We start from the raw sequence: 13,283 nt of genomic DNA, 5'->3' as shown, positions 1-13,283 counted from the left end.
CAGTTTCAAATTTTTACAGTGCTGGAAATGTGTCAGAAGAATTCCCCAAGGAGGGCTTGCTAGACGTTGTGGTAGGGATGTGGTTATCAGGGAGTCTCAGGGTACGTGGGCACGATAATTTGCCGTGTTACTTCTCGGTAGGTGTAACGTGCTGAGAGCTGGCCAGACCCCGTCGTGCACCTTCCCTAAGGGGCTGCGGTGGCTCTGCCCTCCGTTGTGAAGCTGGAGGCAGCACGGGCACGAGCTGTCGCGGCCCGAGGGTGGGTACAGTCGTGCTGGTTTGCACGCCTGGCCAGCAGGAGCCCAGCTGGAACAGCTCCTGTCCTTGAGCAGAGGCAGCCGTCAGATGCAGAGCGTTACCTGGATCTTCCGGGAATCCTCGCTCCGGATGGCACAGCCGTGTAATGATTCCCAAGAAGCCGTTTATGGTTGAGACCAGTGAAACTACTTTCCAGTGTTTATTGCGCTCAGGCTGCCTTGGCACAAAAGTGGATAGGCTCCGATGCTGCAGTGGTTCCTTCAAAGCGGTAGGAGTTTGTGCGAGCTCGCTGGACCTTTGCAGTGTTAATATTTGCTGTGAGCAATGGGCCTTGACCTGGTTCTGTATTTGTGACGATTTGTTTACAGCAGTGTTTTGCACAGAAGTTTCTCTGGAGGTGGGAAGGAGAGGGGAAAATGATGTGAATGTGGGTAATGAATTTTGTGGAAGAAGTTTAGCTGTTTTGTAGTGGTGTTGGAGAGTAGGTGGCTGATCTCAGTGTTGCAGGGAGAGTAGAGGTCATTTGGAAGCTCTGTGTGCAGAAGAGGGAGAGCAGTTTGGTGGATACTGCTAAACACTGAACGGCTGCAAGACTTGGGAAGGAGAGATGGTAGAGTTTGCAGAGAGAATGGGGGTAGCTGAGGAACGCTGGCAGTGCTTGAGCTCACATGGTACAAGAGGTTGAGGAGATGGAAGAAACGTGCTTCTATGGACAAGACCCCTTTGTTTCACAAACGGTTAAAACTCCATCAATTCTTAACAGAGTCTGTGTGTGCACCTAAGCTTGGATGCCAAAGCCCTGAAGGCTGTCTGAGCCAGAAGGCTGTGGTATTCATGGCACTGAATGGAGAGAGAGGCTTATGCCACCACATAGGCATTTACCAACGTCTTCCCTTCGCTGATCAGTTGTTAGTGCTGTATGTACAGTTTACCTGCGTGGTCTGATGGGTTTGGGTCACGGGTTTCATAAATGGAGCACGTCATTAAGCATGTTTACGTCCGTAGTGTGCTGCTGGGGTTGGATTTGTATTTAGCTGCTTTGCCAGGCAGAACAGTGACAGTGTTGGTTGGACATCACCTAACATCTTAAAAGAGCAATGTGAATATTTAAGGTCTATGCTAAGTCCTGTGCTCCGTTCGGTTCTTGCAATCTTCTAAGCACCCCCGATGGAAGCTGATCCTCTCAAGTTGAGCAAGGACAGGAGGTTTTGCTTTAACCAAACTGGGTAGGGGAGCTGTGCATGATATGAGCTGTGAATCCTGCAAGGAGGGCTTCTTCGGATCATAGTGGGAACATCCGAGATGGGACTGGTGCTTAATACATCATTGCATGGGCCAGGCCATGTGGTCAAGAGGTCGTCATAGTCACCTTTTAGCCATATATGAACATCTCCAGTTAACTTAAGCTTCTCAGCCCAGCTGCAATGCTTTAAGCGTTTGCTCTAAAGTAAAGCAAAAGGTCCCTTATCCTTTTATTTTAAAAAATAAATTTCTTCATGATACTGGTTTTGTGCTAGAGAGTCGCAGTTGCTCAGCTGAGGATGTGAGTGTTGGCCTTTTATCTCCAGGCTGTGTCTGGTCACTGGAGAAGCTGTGTAACAAGTTTACAGATTTCTTGCGATTCCTCTTTAGCAAACTTCACATTTTCCTTTGGATATTCCTAAGAAGCATCAATTCTTTCCCAAACTGGAGTTCTGCAAAGTCAAGGTTCACATTGCAGACCAAGCTTGTAAGCTTGCCCTCTAAATCTTTTTCTTATCCCATGGCTGGAAGCTGTAGACCCCCGTCCAGGGAAAAAATACCACCTTCTTGAAAGCTACATGATAATTTAATTTAATCCTTTCTGTGTTCAAGGAGCAAGTGTCACCATAAAGCTGCTAACATCCTGTCCCCTGTGTTTCTTGGTGGCTGCAGCTGTGTGTCATGTTGGAATATTTCAGTTCCCTAAGGTTAAATGTTAATTAAAATTATTGAGAGGGGATCCCTGAGCCCTGGTCATGCCTCACCCTGTTTGGGTGGAGAGGGTGTGCTATATGCATCTTGTGCTGACAAGTATCAAGTTGAATTTAATTGCTTTCCTCAGAGCATCTTATCTCCCAAGTGCAATTTTTGTCGGTCTTGAGTGTCTCTAAGATGAGGGTGATGTTTCTTCTAAATGTTACTTTGCAAATACACTGATATATTTAACTTGCAACAAGGAACAAAGCAATGCAGCCTTGTCTTCCTCAAGTGGATGCAGTTGAGGTGCACAGTCAGGGGGGATCCTGCTGTTGCAGGACTTTTTCTACTTGACTCTCAATTTGTTTTTGGAGATGAAGTGAGAACAGAGGCTAATTTTGAAGTGGAGAATAAAACCTATGCTCTAATAGTAGCAAAAGATAGTCCATGTGATATAGCCATTACAATACCATTTTTAAGGTCAAAGTAGATCTTGCTTAAATACATTTTTTGTTCTTGACATTTTCTTACATTGTCTTTTGGGTACTTAAAGATACTAAGTTTTCCTAAGGGAGGACAAGTCTCGAAAGCCTTGCGTTTGTTGTATACAGATGGAAATTTGTCATTCACAGGCTGAAACAATTCTGGATGATCATTTTTTATGGATGGCACTTGATTTGATCATGGATTTCTCTTTTTTCTTAGTAATATAATTTGACATGAAGAGAACTAATACCATTCTGCAGACAATCAATCAATGGCCTTTCTTGGTCCTAAATTCCACTGATTTAAACTTGCCCCAGGGAAACTGGTGTCACTACCAGAATGTCGGCTGAATGAGATTGCACTCGTTTGAAACGATAACTTAAAAAGTCAGTGTGTATGTTTGTTTAATGTGTATAAATCTGGGATTTACCAGACCTGCTATGGGCTCAGCAACTGTTCTAGTCCTGTGTTCTTGCTCCACTCATCCTCTAGACCTGCTGTTTTAAACAATTAAAAAAAAAATTTTCCTATAGTGGCATAGGTCCCTATATAATGAATTTCAGCCTGCATGAAATATGCTGCTGCTCTTAGTTGGCTTTTATAGAAAGTTCAGGACTAGCGTGTGGAGTCTTGGTGGAGGCTGAAAATGACTGCTTGAAAAGGAAACACAGCAAACCCCGGCAGTGCATTTAACCAACAGGTTGTGCTTTGTAGGGATGGTAAAAATGCCTTCCCAGCTCTTACCATACTTAGCACCTAGAAGCATACCTGCAACCAGATCAGGTAGGTGCAGGTAATGGTAGATGCCATAGATCTGCTCAGATGTCATGTCTGAAACCTGCCTGTAGTTTCAGATCTCCTGAAGCAGTAGATTCCTGTTGCAGGAAGCCTGCAGTTTTGACTTAAATTAAGGTTTCCTAAATTTTCTATTGGTTTCATAAAGTTCATTTAAAAGTGACTGACGTTTCTCATCGTTAATAGCAAGTACATGTAGCTCTCTGAGATGCAGTTAGGAATTTCTGTTAACCAAATGTACATCTTTCCAGATGAAGCCAACCTAGTTTGCTCTAATTATGGATATGTGCTGTCCTGCCGTTACTGTTGGCAGTAAACGTGCCTGTGATAGAAGGAGCAGGTTAGGAGGCACGTCCTGGCGTAGCCTCAGCCTTGCTCGGTTCATCCCTACAAACACTCCTTCCATCGCTGTATCCTCCTGTTTATCCTGCGACAAAATGCTCTTCTAGGGCAGTGTGAGGGTTATGGAACAGGTTTAGTTAGAAAAGTGGTATTTTTGAATGAAAGGTAGAAGGAAAGAAAAATTCTAAACCATTCTCGTCCTCCCTTGGTTCTTGCGGCTTGTGTCTGGCAGAAACAGGGACAGGGCTCTGCGAAGCCGGTAGGTCCCATCCCACGTATGCAAGACCGTGTCCATTTTCACGTGCTTTCAGGAGAGGTGGGATGTACCCCCAGCGCGACGGGCAGGTGGGTGCAAACGTGGGCAATGCTACTTTGGAACTGGGCCTCTGAACGGAGATGCACCCTCTCTTCAGAGAATCTCCTCCGCGTGGGTTTTGTATTACTTCCCCTGCTTCATGAATGCACTTAGACGTCCTGTATACATAATTAACCTCTCCGCTGCGCTGGCAGACACTTTTATTGAACTGCCCATCATGACTCCTAAGTATTTTCCTCGGAGGATTGTGCAGGTTCAGAGGCCAGAGAGCCGGAGGAAGCGTGCATGAAGCTGAGTAACTCTTGGCAGTTATAGATGTGGCTTCCCTGATTTACAGCCCGGTCTAGGAGCAAGAATGTGCATTTGGGTCAAGAGGTGTCTCTGCGGTCAGGATGCCTTACCGTAAATCCAGGATGATGAGCATCAGGATGCTTATGACGGATCTGTCCCGATAATGCCTATAAAGTGCACGAGGATGGCTGGGCCCAGCTTACCAGCAGCCGGAGCACTCGGAGTTGCCATGCTGCGAGGGGGTTGTGTCTCCCACAGCATTGCTGGATCTGGCAGCTGCTGTGCCCACCTCGTCGTCGTGCTTTTTGACCTACCTTTAAAAGATGTACGTGTGACGGGAGAGGTGGCAGTGCTGAAAGCCGCGATATTAACACAGCTCCTGCCTTACCTTCTTCCACTCGGGATTTTCCAAGCCGTGTGGAGTGAGTCTGGAGGAGGCTCTGAGCGTTGCCCATCTGACTTTGAGCTGAGCTTGTGCAAAACCACAGAGAAGTAATATGCTTCCTGAAAATCATAGGTCACTAGGTACATGCTGTGTAAACACCTCTGGGGCTTTATAGGGGTTATCAGTGGTGCTGGGTGCACCAGCCCTTGGTCCTCAGCTGGGGACGCTTCAGGAGTGGCTTACTGGGATTGCTGAGCCACACACCTCCTGAAAACCCAAGCCTTCCCCGCTGTCACTGCTCCGAAACTTAGGAAATACAGGGCAGGATTTCTTCCGTATAATGCAGTGTCTGAATCTAACAGCGCCAGCGTTTGAGGGAAATTTTCAGCAGCCCTTTGAAATAATTGCTGAGCTCAGTTGGGTGTACCTCGCACCTGGGGGTGGCGTGAGATCCAACACGGTGGGGTGCCGCTGCTCGGGAACCCCCTCTGTCTGTCTGTCTGTCTGTCTGCGGAGGGGGAGGGAGGGATGCAGAAAGGGTCTGTTTTCTTTTCAGGCTTTTTCCTTGCAAAAAACCTAGGTGCATACACCTCTTGGAAACCTTTTGCTTGAGCGGTAGCTTTCCCTGCTCCAGAATTTTTAGGAAGAGGGGGCTTGCTTTCCTTGCAGAGGGAAGCGCTCCCACTTGTATGAAGGGCTGGTATCTCCACAATTTGACTTCGAGCCTGGGGGGCTGAACTTGCAGAAAGGTGATAATTGGACAGGAGAGTCATCCCCCTCTCACTTGAAAGGTTGAGTCTGGCCATGCTCTGTGCCATGCCGGCGTTCCTGGGTCATCACAGACGTGTTTCATATGGTTTGGTGTTTGTTATTATTTGCAGCACATCAACAGCGCATTCAGTCACCTTACCCAGAGAGCTTCTAATTGCGGCATCGTTTGAGGAGGGGGGGAAGTGTTTTAACATCAGCTTAGCTAACAACAGCTTAACACAACATCACTCGTGGGGCTTAATTTGTACCCTGATCTTTGCAAACAGGGAAACCTTTCAGTCTTGGAGGCATCTCTTCCCGCACCGTGGTGTTCCCCGAGCCGCTTGCGTGAGCTTATTGTTGCCGTAAAAGCCGAGTGAAGTTTGGATTTGCCGGTGCCCACTGAGCCAGATTTGTGAAGCATAAATGAGAAAACCTGCCCTGGCCTCCCTTTCCCATAAAAAGCTGCTCAGGTGGCTTAGTGTGGCAGGCTAATAGGGAGAAGGCGGAGGCGGCTGCTGCACCTGCTAATGCTTTGGCTCGGGCTGGTGGCACAGAGGCTGCCGCGAATTCCCCCTGAGCAGCAAGCTGTTAGTGGCAGGAATGCCTCGCTCGGAGGAGCGCTCCTGCTACGACAACAAAGAGCCCTTTGATCCTTTCCATTTGGAGAACTTAAAACAAGAAAGCCAAACTACAATAAGACCAAGTTGGGTCATAAAAAGGAGAGCAGGAGCACCAAAGCGCTCCGGAGTGTAATTGTAGAAGCAGCAAATGCTTTGGCACTTAATTCTGCTTTAGTGTCAGTTCAACATGTTTCATGTTTAATACTGGAGAGCCTGTCGCCAAATGCTCTGCACAAACAATCCGGTGCTTCTCCTTGGTAAGCTCAGGGCACTCGGAGAGCCCCTGGCTCCAGCGCAGCTCCTTCGGCTCCGCTGCTTCAGCTGCACACGGGATGGAATTGGCCGGTGGTGTATAAACAGTCCCACGCTGGAGCCATCCCTTTCTGGAGGGGGAGCCTTGGGTGGCTGCTGCCGCTCTTAACCCTGCTCGGTAAAGGGACTGGGACCGCTCGGGTCCGCTGCCTTGTCACTGGGCAGCGACTCACTACAAATAGCTCCCCAGCTATTACTTACAGGAGATGCTCAGCCGCAGCCTGTGCTTCGTGCCGCTCGGGCTTTACCAGCGCGGCTGCGCTTTCCTTCACCTCTGCGCAGACCTGGGTGATGCCCGAGGGGTTTCTGTGGAAGACCACCTTTAGATCAGGCATTTTATAGGCATTTGTCAGAAATCTGGCTAACAGCTACCACATCTTTCCATGGCTATTAGTGGTGCATTTAAACGAAAAATGCTCTGAATAATTTCTCTGCAAAGAACTGAGCTGCAAGTTGTCACCTCCGTGGTGGCATGGCCTCGTCACGTGGCCGGGCAGCAGCCCCTGGGGCAAAATTGGCAATCTGGGGGTTGCTCGTCACACGTACGAGGAGGTGCTGACTTGAAGAGAGCCCCTGCCTTTCGCGGGAGCAGGGCTGTGCCTCTGCAACGGCTCTCGCCCTGCTCTGAGCGGGGAGCTCGGCTGGAGATGCCGCCTGTGGGATGGTGGTGAGCAAAACACGGGAGCAGCTCGTTCCCGAGCACGTGGGACACCTCGGGGCCGCAAAGCCCTTGCGCCCGCCCTGCTCTGTGGGGCTGACGGGGATGTGGGGCTAGGTGCGGGTCCTCCCCACCGCGGGGCAGTGCCGTTGCACCAGGCCAGGCGGTTCCTGCGCAGCTCCGAGGCTTTCAAGAACTCCTCTTTATTCTAAAGAATCAGTTCAAAACATAAACCTCCCCGTTTTGAAGGGCGAGCGCTCTGCAAGGTGCATCCTGACAGCTAAGTATGTACGAAATGCGGCTTGGCAGCATCTCCCAGCTGACGTTGGCGGCAGAGGGTGCAGCCCGGTATCGGCAGCAAGCGTTTGCACTAGGAGCTCCTGGGGAAGGGAGAGCAGGCAGCTGGAGCAAGGAGTCATGCTTGGCCAAAGCCACGTCCTTTTTCTCTTCCATCCTCCTCTCTTTGGAGGAGTGAGGGGATGGGTAACAGACCCAATGAGTGTTTTGCTGTCATTTAAATAGGGACATGGTTGGACCTTAAGTGATGGGCGCCTGGTGAAAACAAGGTGACACTTAAAAATTATTGAAAACCCTTATAAATTGCTTTTTCCTCTGATTGATAGATTACCATAGGTCCACTCTCCATGGCGTAGGTAAAGCGTGTGAGTGATTCTATTGGGTTTTATAACAGATGCTGTAAAATCATCTTGTAAGTATTTGAAAATCATTTGTCTGTCTCTGACGTGTCTTAGCATGGACAGGAATTCTCTGTTTGGCGAAGTGAGGTCCTTATCCTGATTTATCTCGAGGTACTTGTAAATGTTACTGTAATTTCATGTTATCAAATCATTTAGCTCTTCCTCTTCCAGAACAAAGTTATTTTATCTCATGCACCTTGTTTACTTCAAATTAGCCCTGAGGTTGGCCTGAAGTTGCACCTTGTAATTCCTCCACCTCCTGCCTCCGTCTCAGGCTCTGTCGGCAAATTTGAAGATATAAGTAAATAGTTTTTTGTTATTAATAGAATAACTTCCCCCTCCTACACGCACGTTTTCTTTTCATTCCAGTCTTCGTTTTCCATGAGAAACTGACATTGCAGTACAGGCGGAAACCTCCCAAATTGCATGAAAGTGCCTTAATTCTCCTAGCAACAAGGTCAGGGCTCAAATCCAGGATCTTTCCACGAGCGTGGGGGAAACAGCCCTTCCAATTACCTGCTCCCCCTGCGGTACGGATCCGGTCGGTTCATCAGCACCTGGGTTTGGGTGGATTTGAAACTCAGCCATGGTATTGTTTAAAAATTCGCCATTCATTGGGGAAAGGTTTGTAGTGGGCTGAGCCCTGAGAAACCTGGGGCTGGTTTTACGGCTTCCCATTGAAACCTGGTGGAACCCCGTGGTGTCGACTGATTTCCCCCTTCCCCACTCATGTGGCTTTGATCAAACCCAGGGCTCGGAGAACGACCCCCCCCAGGAACTGGAACCACTGAGCTTTGCCCAGTTCTGCTGTTCATTAAAGCGTTTGTGAGCTTCCAGTTGTAGATGATAAAATTAGGGCCTTTGTGCCTAGCCCGGGATGGAGATTGCCAGTCCTATGGCAGAGCTGGCTTTGCCCCCATAGAGGGGGCATGTATAGGGAACAGGGACCCTGGATTAGCGTGTTTGATGCAGAAGTTGCCATGATCTCCCGTGCCCTCTTAATGAGACCTACCCATGGTAACGAAACCCTTTAGGCAGGATGGTGCATTGATGATTTTAGGGTAAGCATCACACATTGTTGCACGGATTGAATTGAAGCTCTGCTAAAGGTATTAAGCCAGGGAGGGATGGCTGGTCCTGGAGGCTGGCGATGATGAAGCTTTTCCCCTGTTGTTGCCTGCGTGACTCGAGCTTGGGTGGTTGTACCTGATGGTTCCCGTCTCACAGCTCCGTTCGTAGCTCGTACTCAGTTATTTGGGGATCAGAGGCGTGGGGAAGCCTGAGCCAGCTCGGCCCCAGTGGTTTCCCTCCTGTCCCGTGATCCCCTGCCCTTCCCACACACTGCACCAAACTCTGCTGGGATTGGGCAGACTTCTTAGGAAGGCTTCTAGGAAAAAGCAGGAAAAAAGGCCTTTGGGAAGGGGTGGTAAGCGTGTGAGGCTGGGCTCCTCGCCCCAGCCGTCATGCCCAGAGGAGCCCCTGAGCATCGCTGCAGGTGCTGTGCGGGTCACGCTGCTGTGGCTTTCCTGTCCCCCCCCGAGGGATGGGGTGGGTGAAATGGCTAAAGACTGAGAGGGTCTGATAGTGTTTAGTTTGGATGGGGAGAGTTTAATAGTAAGTGTAGCAGCAAGCATAGGCCTGCAGTCCTGAAAAACTCATTATTTGACTTCGGGGGGAGTTGGATTGGGCTAGTATTATGGAAATCCTTCCTTTGGCTTTGCTGAGCATTAGATGAAGTCCTGTATGGTGCTCCACACTGCGCTTATCCATGTCCGGAATCCATAAAACACCCAGAGCTGAGATGACATCCAGGACCGAAGTGAGTCCGTACCTACTCCCTAATATGTTTTGATGCATAAAACAAAGTGCCGGTGCACACAACGGCGCGTGACATTCTGGGTGCAGCACCAGTAACTCAGCAGTTAAAGGGCAAAACATACTTTCTGGCAGAAGGTTATAGGTGAGAAGAATTTCCTCTGTGCTGAAGGACTTAAAGATGCTGTTGCGTGATGCTGCAACTTCCTCCAGTGCTGTGTGTGCTGTGTAAATTAGAGTCCTGAATCCAGCCCGAGATCCATGTGCTGCTGCATTCAAAGTCCAGTTCTGGGTCTGTTCGTGCAGATCTCCAAGCTGAGCCAAACCCTGTTTGCCAAAAATCTCGAACCAGCAGCTGCGTCGGGAAAGGAGTCCCAGCAGGGCGGGCGTTTTGCTGCAGGGTGGTTGGGGAGCAGCTCTCATGCTCAGGAGCTTCTGGCCTCCAGTTCTCTGCTAATCCTGGCTCCCTCTGTGAGGAGGAAAGTAATTCAGGGACATGGCTTCCTAAGCCAGGTCCTTGAGCTTCGGGTGGCTGCTTTTAGGCTGAGATTGAAAGGTCGGGAAAGGGGAAGGACCACGTCACCTCTGCCGCCAGAAATGAAACCCTCTTCCAAACAAGAGAACCAAGCAGAGGTGTAAAATCAGGCCCGTGCGTCACCCTCTCTGGCAGCGGAGCTGGGGTGGGTCTGGTGGCTGAGAACACTGCTGCCACATAGTCCTCCAGCTGCAGTGGCATCGGGATGCCGGTGGGATGCCGTCCCATCTGGGGAGCCGCTCCAGCGTGGGAACGGCCCTTTTCGCTGCTGATGTCGCTCGGGGATGCGAGTCGGAGCCGAGCCTGGGGTGTGCAGCGCGGCTTCAGAGTAACCGCCGGCTTCGGGGCTCTCCAGCGTCCCAGGGACCGGAGCGGGGTCAGGGGCCTCGATGCCTGCGGCACCCCTCTGGCTCATCCCCGGAGCTCCACGCGTGGTTTACTTCCCAGGTGTTGCGCCCGGGATGCTGCGGGGGAGAGTTTTCAAAGTGCGGGGAAGGCTTAGACTAAGGCTTGTAATGATTTTAGTGGGATTTGGGTAGTTATGGACGCAAGCCCATAAGGTATTTCAGAAAAACATATCAAAAGCGAGCGGTAGAAGGGTAAAGACTGTTGTTTGGCCCATATGAGATTCTGACTTTTTATTTTTTCTGATTAAGTATGTTGTTTCCCTGGCATGAGTTCAATTCATCCTCCTTTCTTAATGGAAAAAGCAAAGATAAATGTCTTGCTTTGCTTGCAGTTGAAGGGGCTGGACTGGGTAAACTTAACTGTTGTCTTTGAAAAATCTTTCTCTCCTTGGATAGGAGTGTTTAAAAAAATGAAATGATGACCTCATGCTTTCATGCTTTTTTTTTTTTTAATCATTTCTATTTCAGCTGATGTTTGTTACTGCTCCTATTAACAATGTTTGAACCAAAAACAAGGTCCAGATGTGATGATTTTATTGATGCCAAATTGGGTTTTGGTCACTGAGCTTGCATTTGGATAATAAATTTTTTCTTTTTTTTCCTTTTTCAGCCTGATGGTACCAGCAAGGAGTGTGTCTTCATCGAAAAAGTCCTAGAAAACAACTATACGGCACTGATGTCAGCAAAATATTCAGGCTGGTACGTTGGATTCACCAAAAAAGGGAGGCCACGAAAAGGGCCCAAGACCCGGGAAAACCAGCAAGATGTACATTTTATGAAGAGGTACCCAAAGGGGCAAGTGGAGATACAGAAACCTTTCAAGTACACAACAGTCACCAAGAGGACTAAGAGAATACGACCCACCAACCCCAGTTAAAAATAGACAAAAACAGTGTCACAATAATAAACCACAAAAAAAAAAACTGCACCAGAGGAATATTTTTACATTAAAAATAAGGAAGAAGCTCTATTTTTGTACATTGTGTTTAAAAAAAAATAAAAATAAAAAAAATTAATAAAAGACTAGATGGCAAACGCTGGGGAAAAGCTGTTAGGGATTTATTGTGACTTGAAAAAGAAAATGAACTGCTCTATTTAAATTGACTTCTTGTTGTTGATGACACACAGGTGCTTATTTTGCTTCTTTGGAAAGGACAACTTTTCAAGCATATCCCCAGAGGAAAAAAAAAAAGTAATTATTAAAAATAAATAAATAAAACCAAAGAAAACCAAAGTTCTTTCCCAAAGTTACTGAGACCCTGCCCCGAAAAGTGCCGGTTTTGCAGTAATCTATTTATTGTCTGCTGCACGCCGGCCCGAGACAAGATGGTGTGTGCCGCAGTGATTGAGTTTCCGTGGAGTTCTCGACGCATCGATCTTCTGTAACCTTTCTGACGACATAAGGTGTCACGGCTCCGTGATCCTGCATTATGCTCAGTTCTGGAGAATGCTGCTAAATACATTCAAGTGACTACAAGATGACCTAGTACACCAATGATAAGGGAATATTTTAAAACCAGCTATATTATATATATTATATATATATAAGCTATTTATTTCACCTCTCTGTATATTGCAGTTCCATGAACCAAGTATTACTGCCTCAACAATTAAAAAAATTATTTAAAACACATGTACATATTTTTGCTGTTCACACTTCTTTCCCCTCCCTGCGTAGTGTTTTTTTAATGCATGTTTATCGCTTGTGTGAGGGCAGCGGGATATGTTCGGGGTAGTTTGCCCACTATAAACTTCATTGCTAATTCTGTAATTCCTCCTTTTCCTTAATACTGTCTTCCTCCTCTTCCTTCGATGTTCCTACAGGGAAGAAATCTTGCATGGGGTGATGATGGGCTGAGAGTGGGGGAGTCCACGCTGGCTTTTTTCAAGAACAGGAGTTAAATTTGATACTTTTCAGTGCAACGAATATTTCCTAAAGCTTTGGCCAAGCAGAAGGTAAACTGGAAAGTTAGCATCGGGCTCAATTAACACGTACTTACGTGTGGCTTGTGTTTCCTTCACCGGAGGTTTTGAGAGAGGGGCTGTTTGTTTCAGCTATTTAATTCAATATTGTATCTTTAAAAACTTGCCCTCAACTGGACAAATCCCTCTCCCTTGCCCTGTGTAGTTCTCCCAGCCCATTAGTGACTTGGTTTCCTGGCCAGTCCAGCCAGCTTTCCTCCCAGGTGTTTTGCATACGATATGGATGATGTAAAGCCGCGCATAAACGCAAGGCGTGAACCTGTATATACAGACTGACCCACGTGGTGGTGGGGGTGTGAGACGGCGTTAAACAGAGTGGGAAAAAGAAGCAAGATGAAATAACTGACCTCAAATTTTAGCTGAAATGACAACTGAGCCCAAGTGAAGCTTTAAGGAGAAGCTTGCTCGACTTTTTCCTTCTCTCTGTGTGCAGACATTGCTATGTTCCTTGATTCCAGCCAGGGCTGAAAGTGCTCAAAGCCACTAAGAAAGCTTTTTCTTGTTAATCAGAAGAACAACTCTCCCCAGAACAAGCTTTCTCAAGATAACTTTGAGAGCTGCAGCCAAATCCTGCAGATCAAAGCCGTTTGGGAGATGGTGCAGATAAGCATGCAAGCTTGAGGACGCTTATCTGAACCAATCTCCAAACCTCGCAAGCCTAGAGAAAAATGAACAGTGCTAAGCAGGGTC

At 47.9% G+C, this 13,283-nt stretch overlaps 1 protein-coding gene across 1 annotated transcript in view; it reads left to right on the top strand.

Annotated features, from left to right (window-relative positions):
* FGF18 (fibroblast growth factor 18) overlaps positions 1-12,235 on the top strand; it is a 74,834-nt gene extending 62,599 nt beyond the window's left edge. Inside the window, exon 5 of the mRNA XM_029998524.2 lies at positions 11,221-12,235. Coding sequence (XP_029854384.1) covers positions 11,221-11,487 — 267 coding nt within the window. The 3' untranslated portion in view covers positions 11,488-12,235. The remainder of the gene's footprint in view (positions 1-11,220) is intronic.
* Positions 12,236-13,283: the final 1,048 nt, after the last annotated feature.

The sequence above is a fragment of the Aquila chrysaetos genome, chromosome 22 (assembly GCF_900496995.4).
Source record: "Aquila chrysaetos chrysaetos chromosome 22, bAquChr1.4, whole genome shotgun sequence".
NCBI classification, from domain to species: domain Eukaryota; kingdom Metazoa; phylum Chordata; class Aves; order Accipitriformes; family Accipitridae; genus Aquila; species Aquila chrysaetos.
The sequence above is the reverse complement of the archived record's forward strand: the minus strand, read 5'-3'. Positions and strand labels throughout refer to the sequence as shown.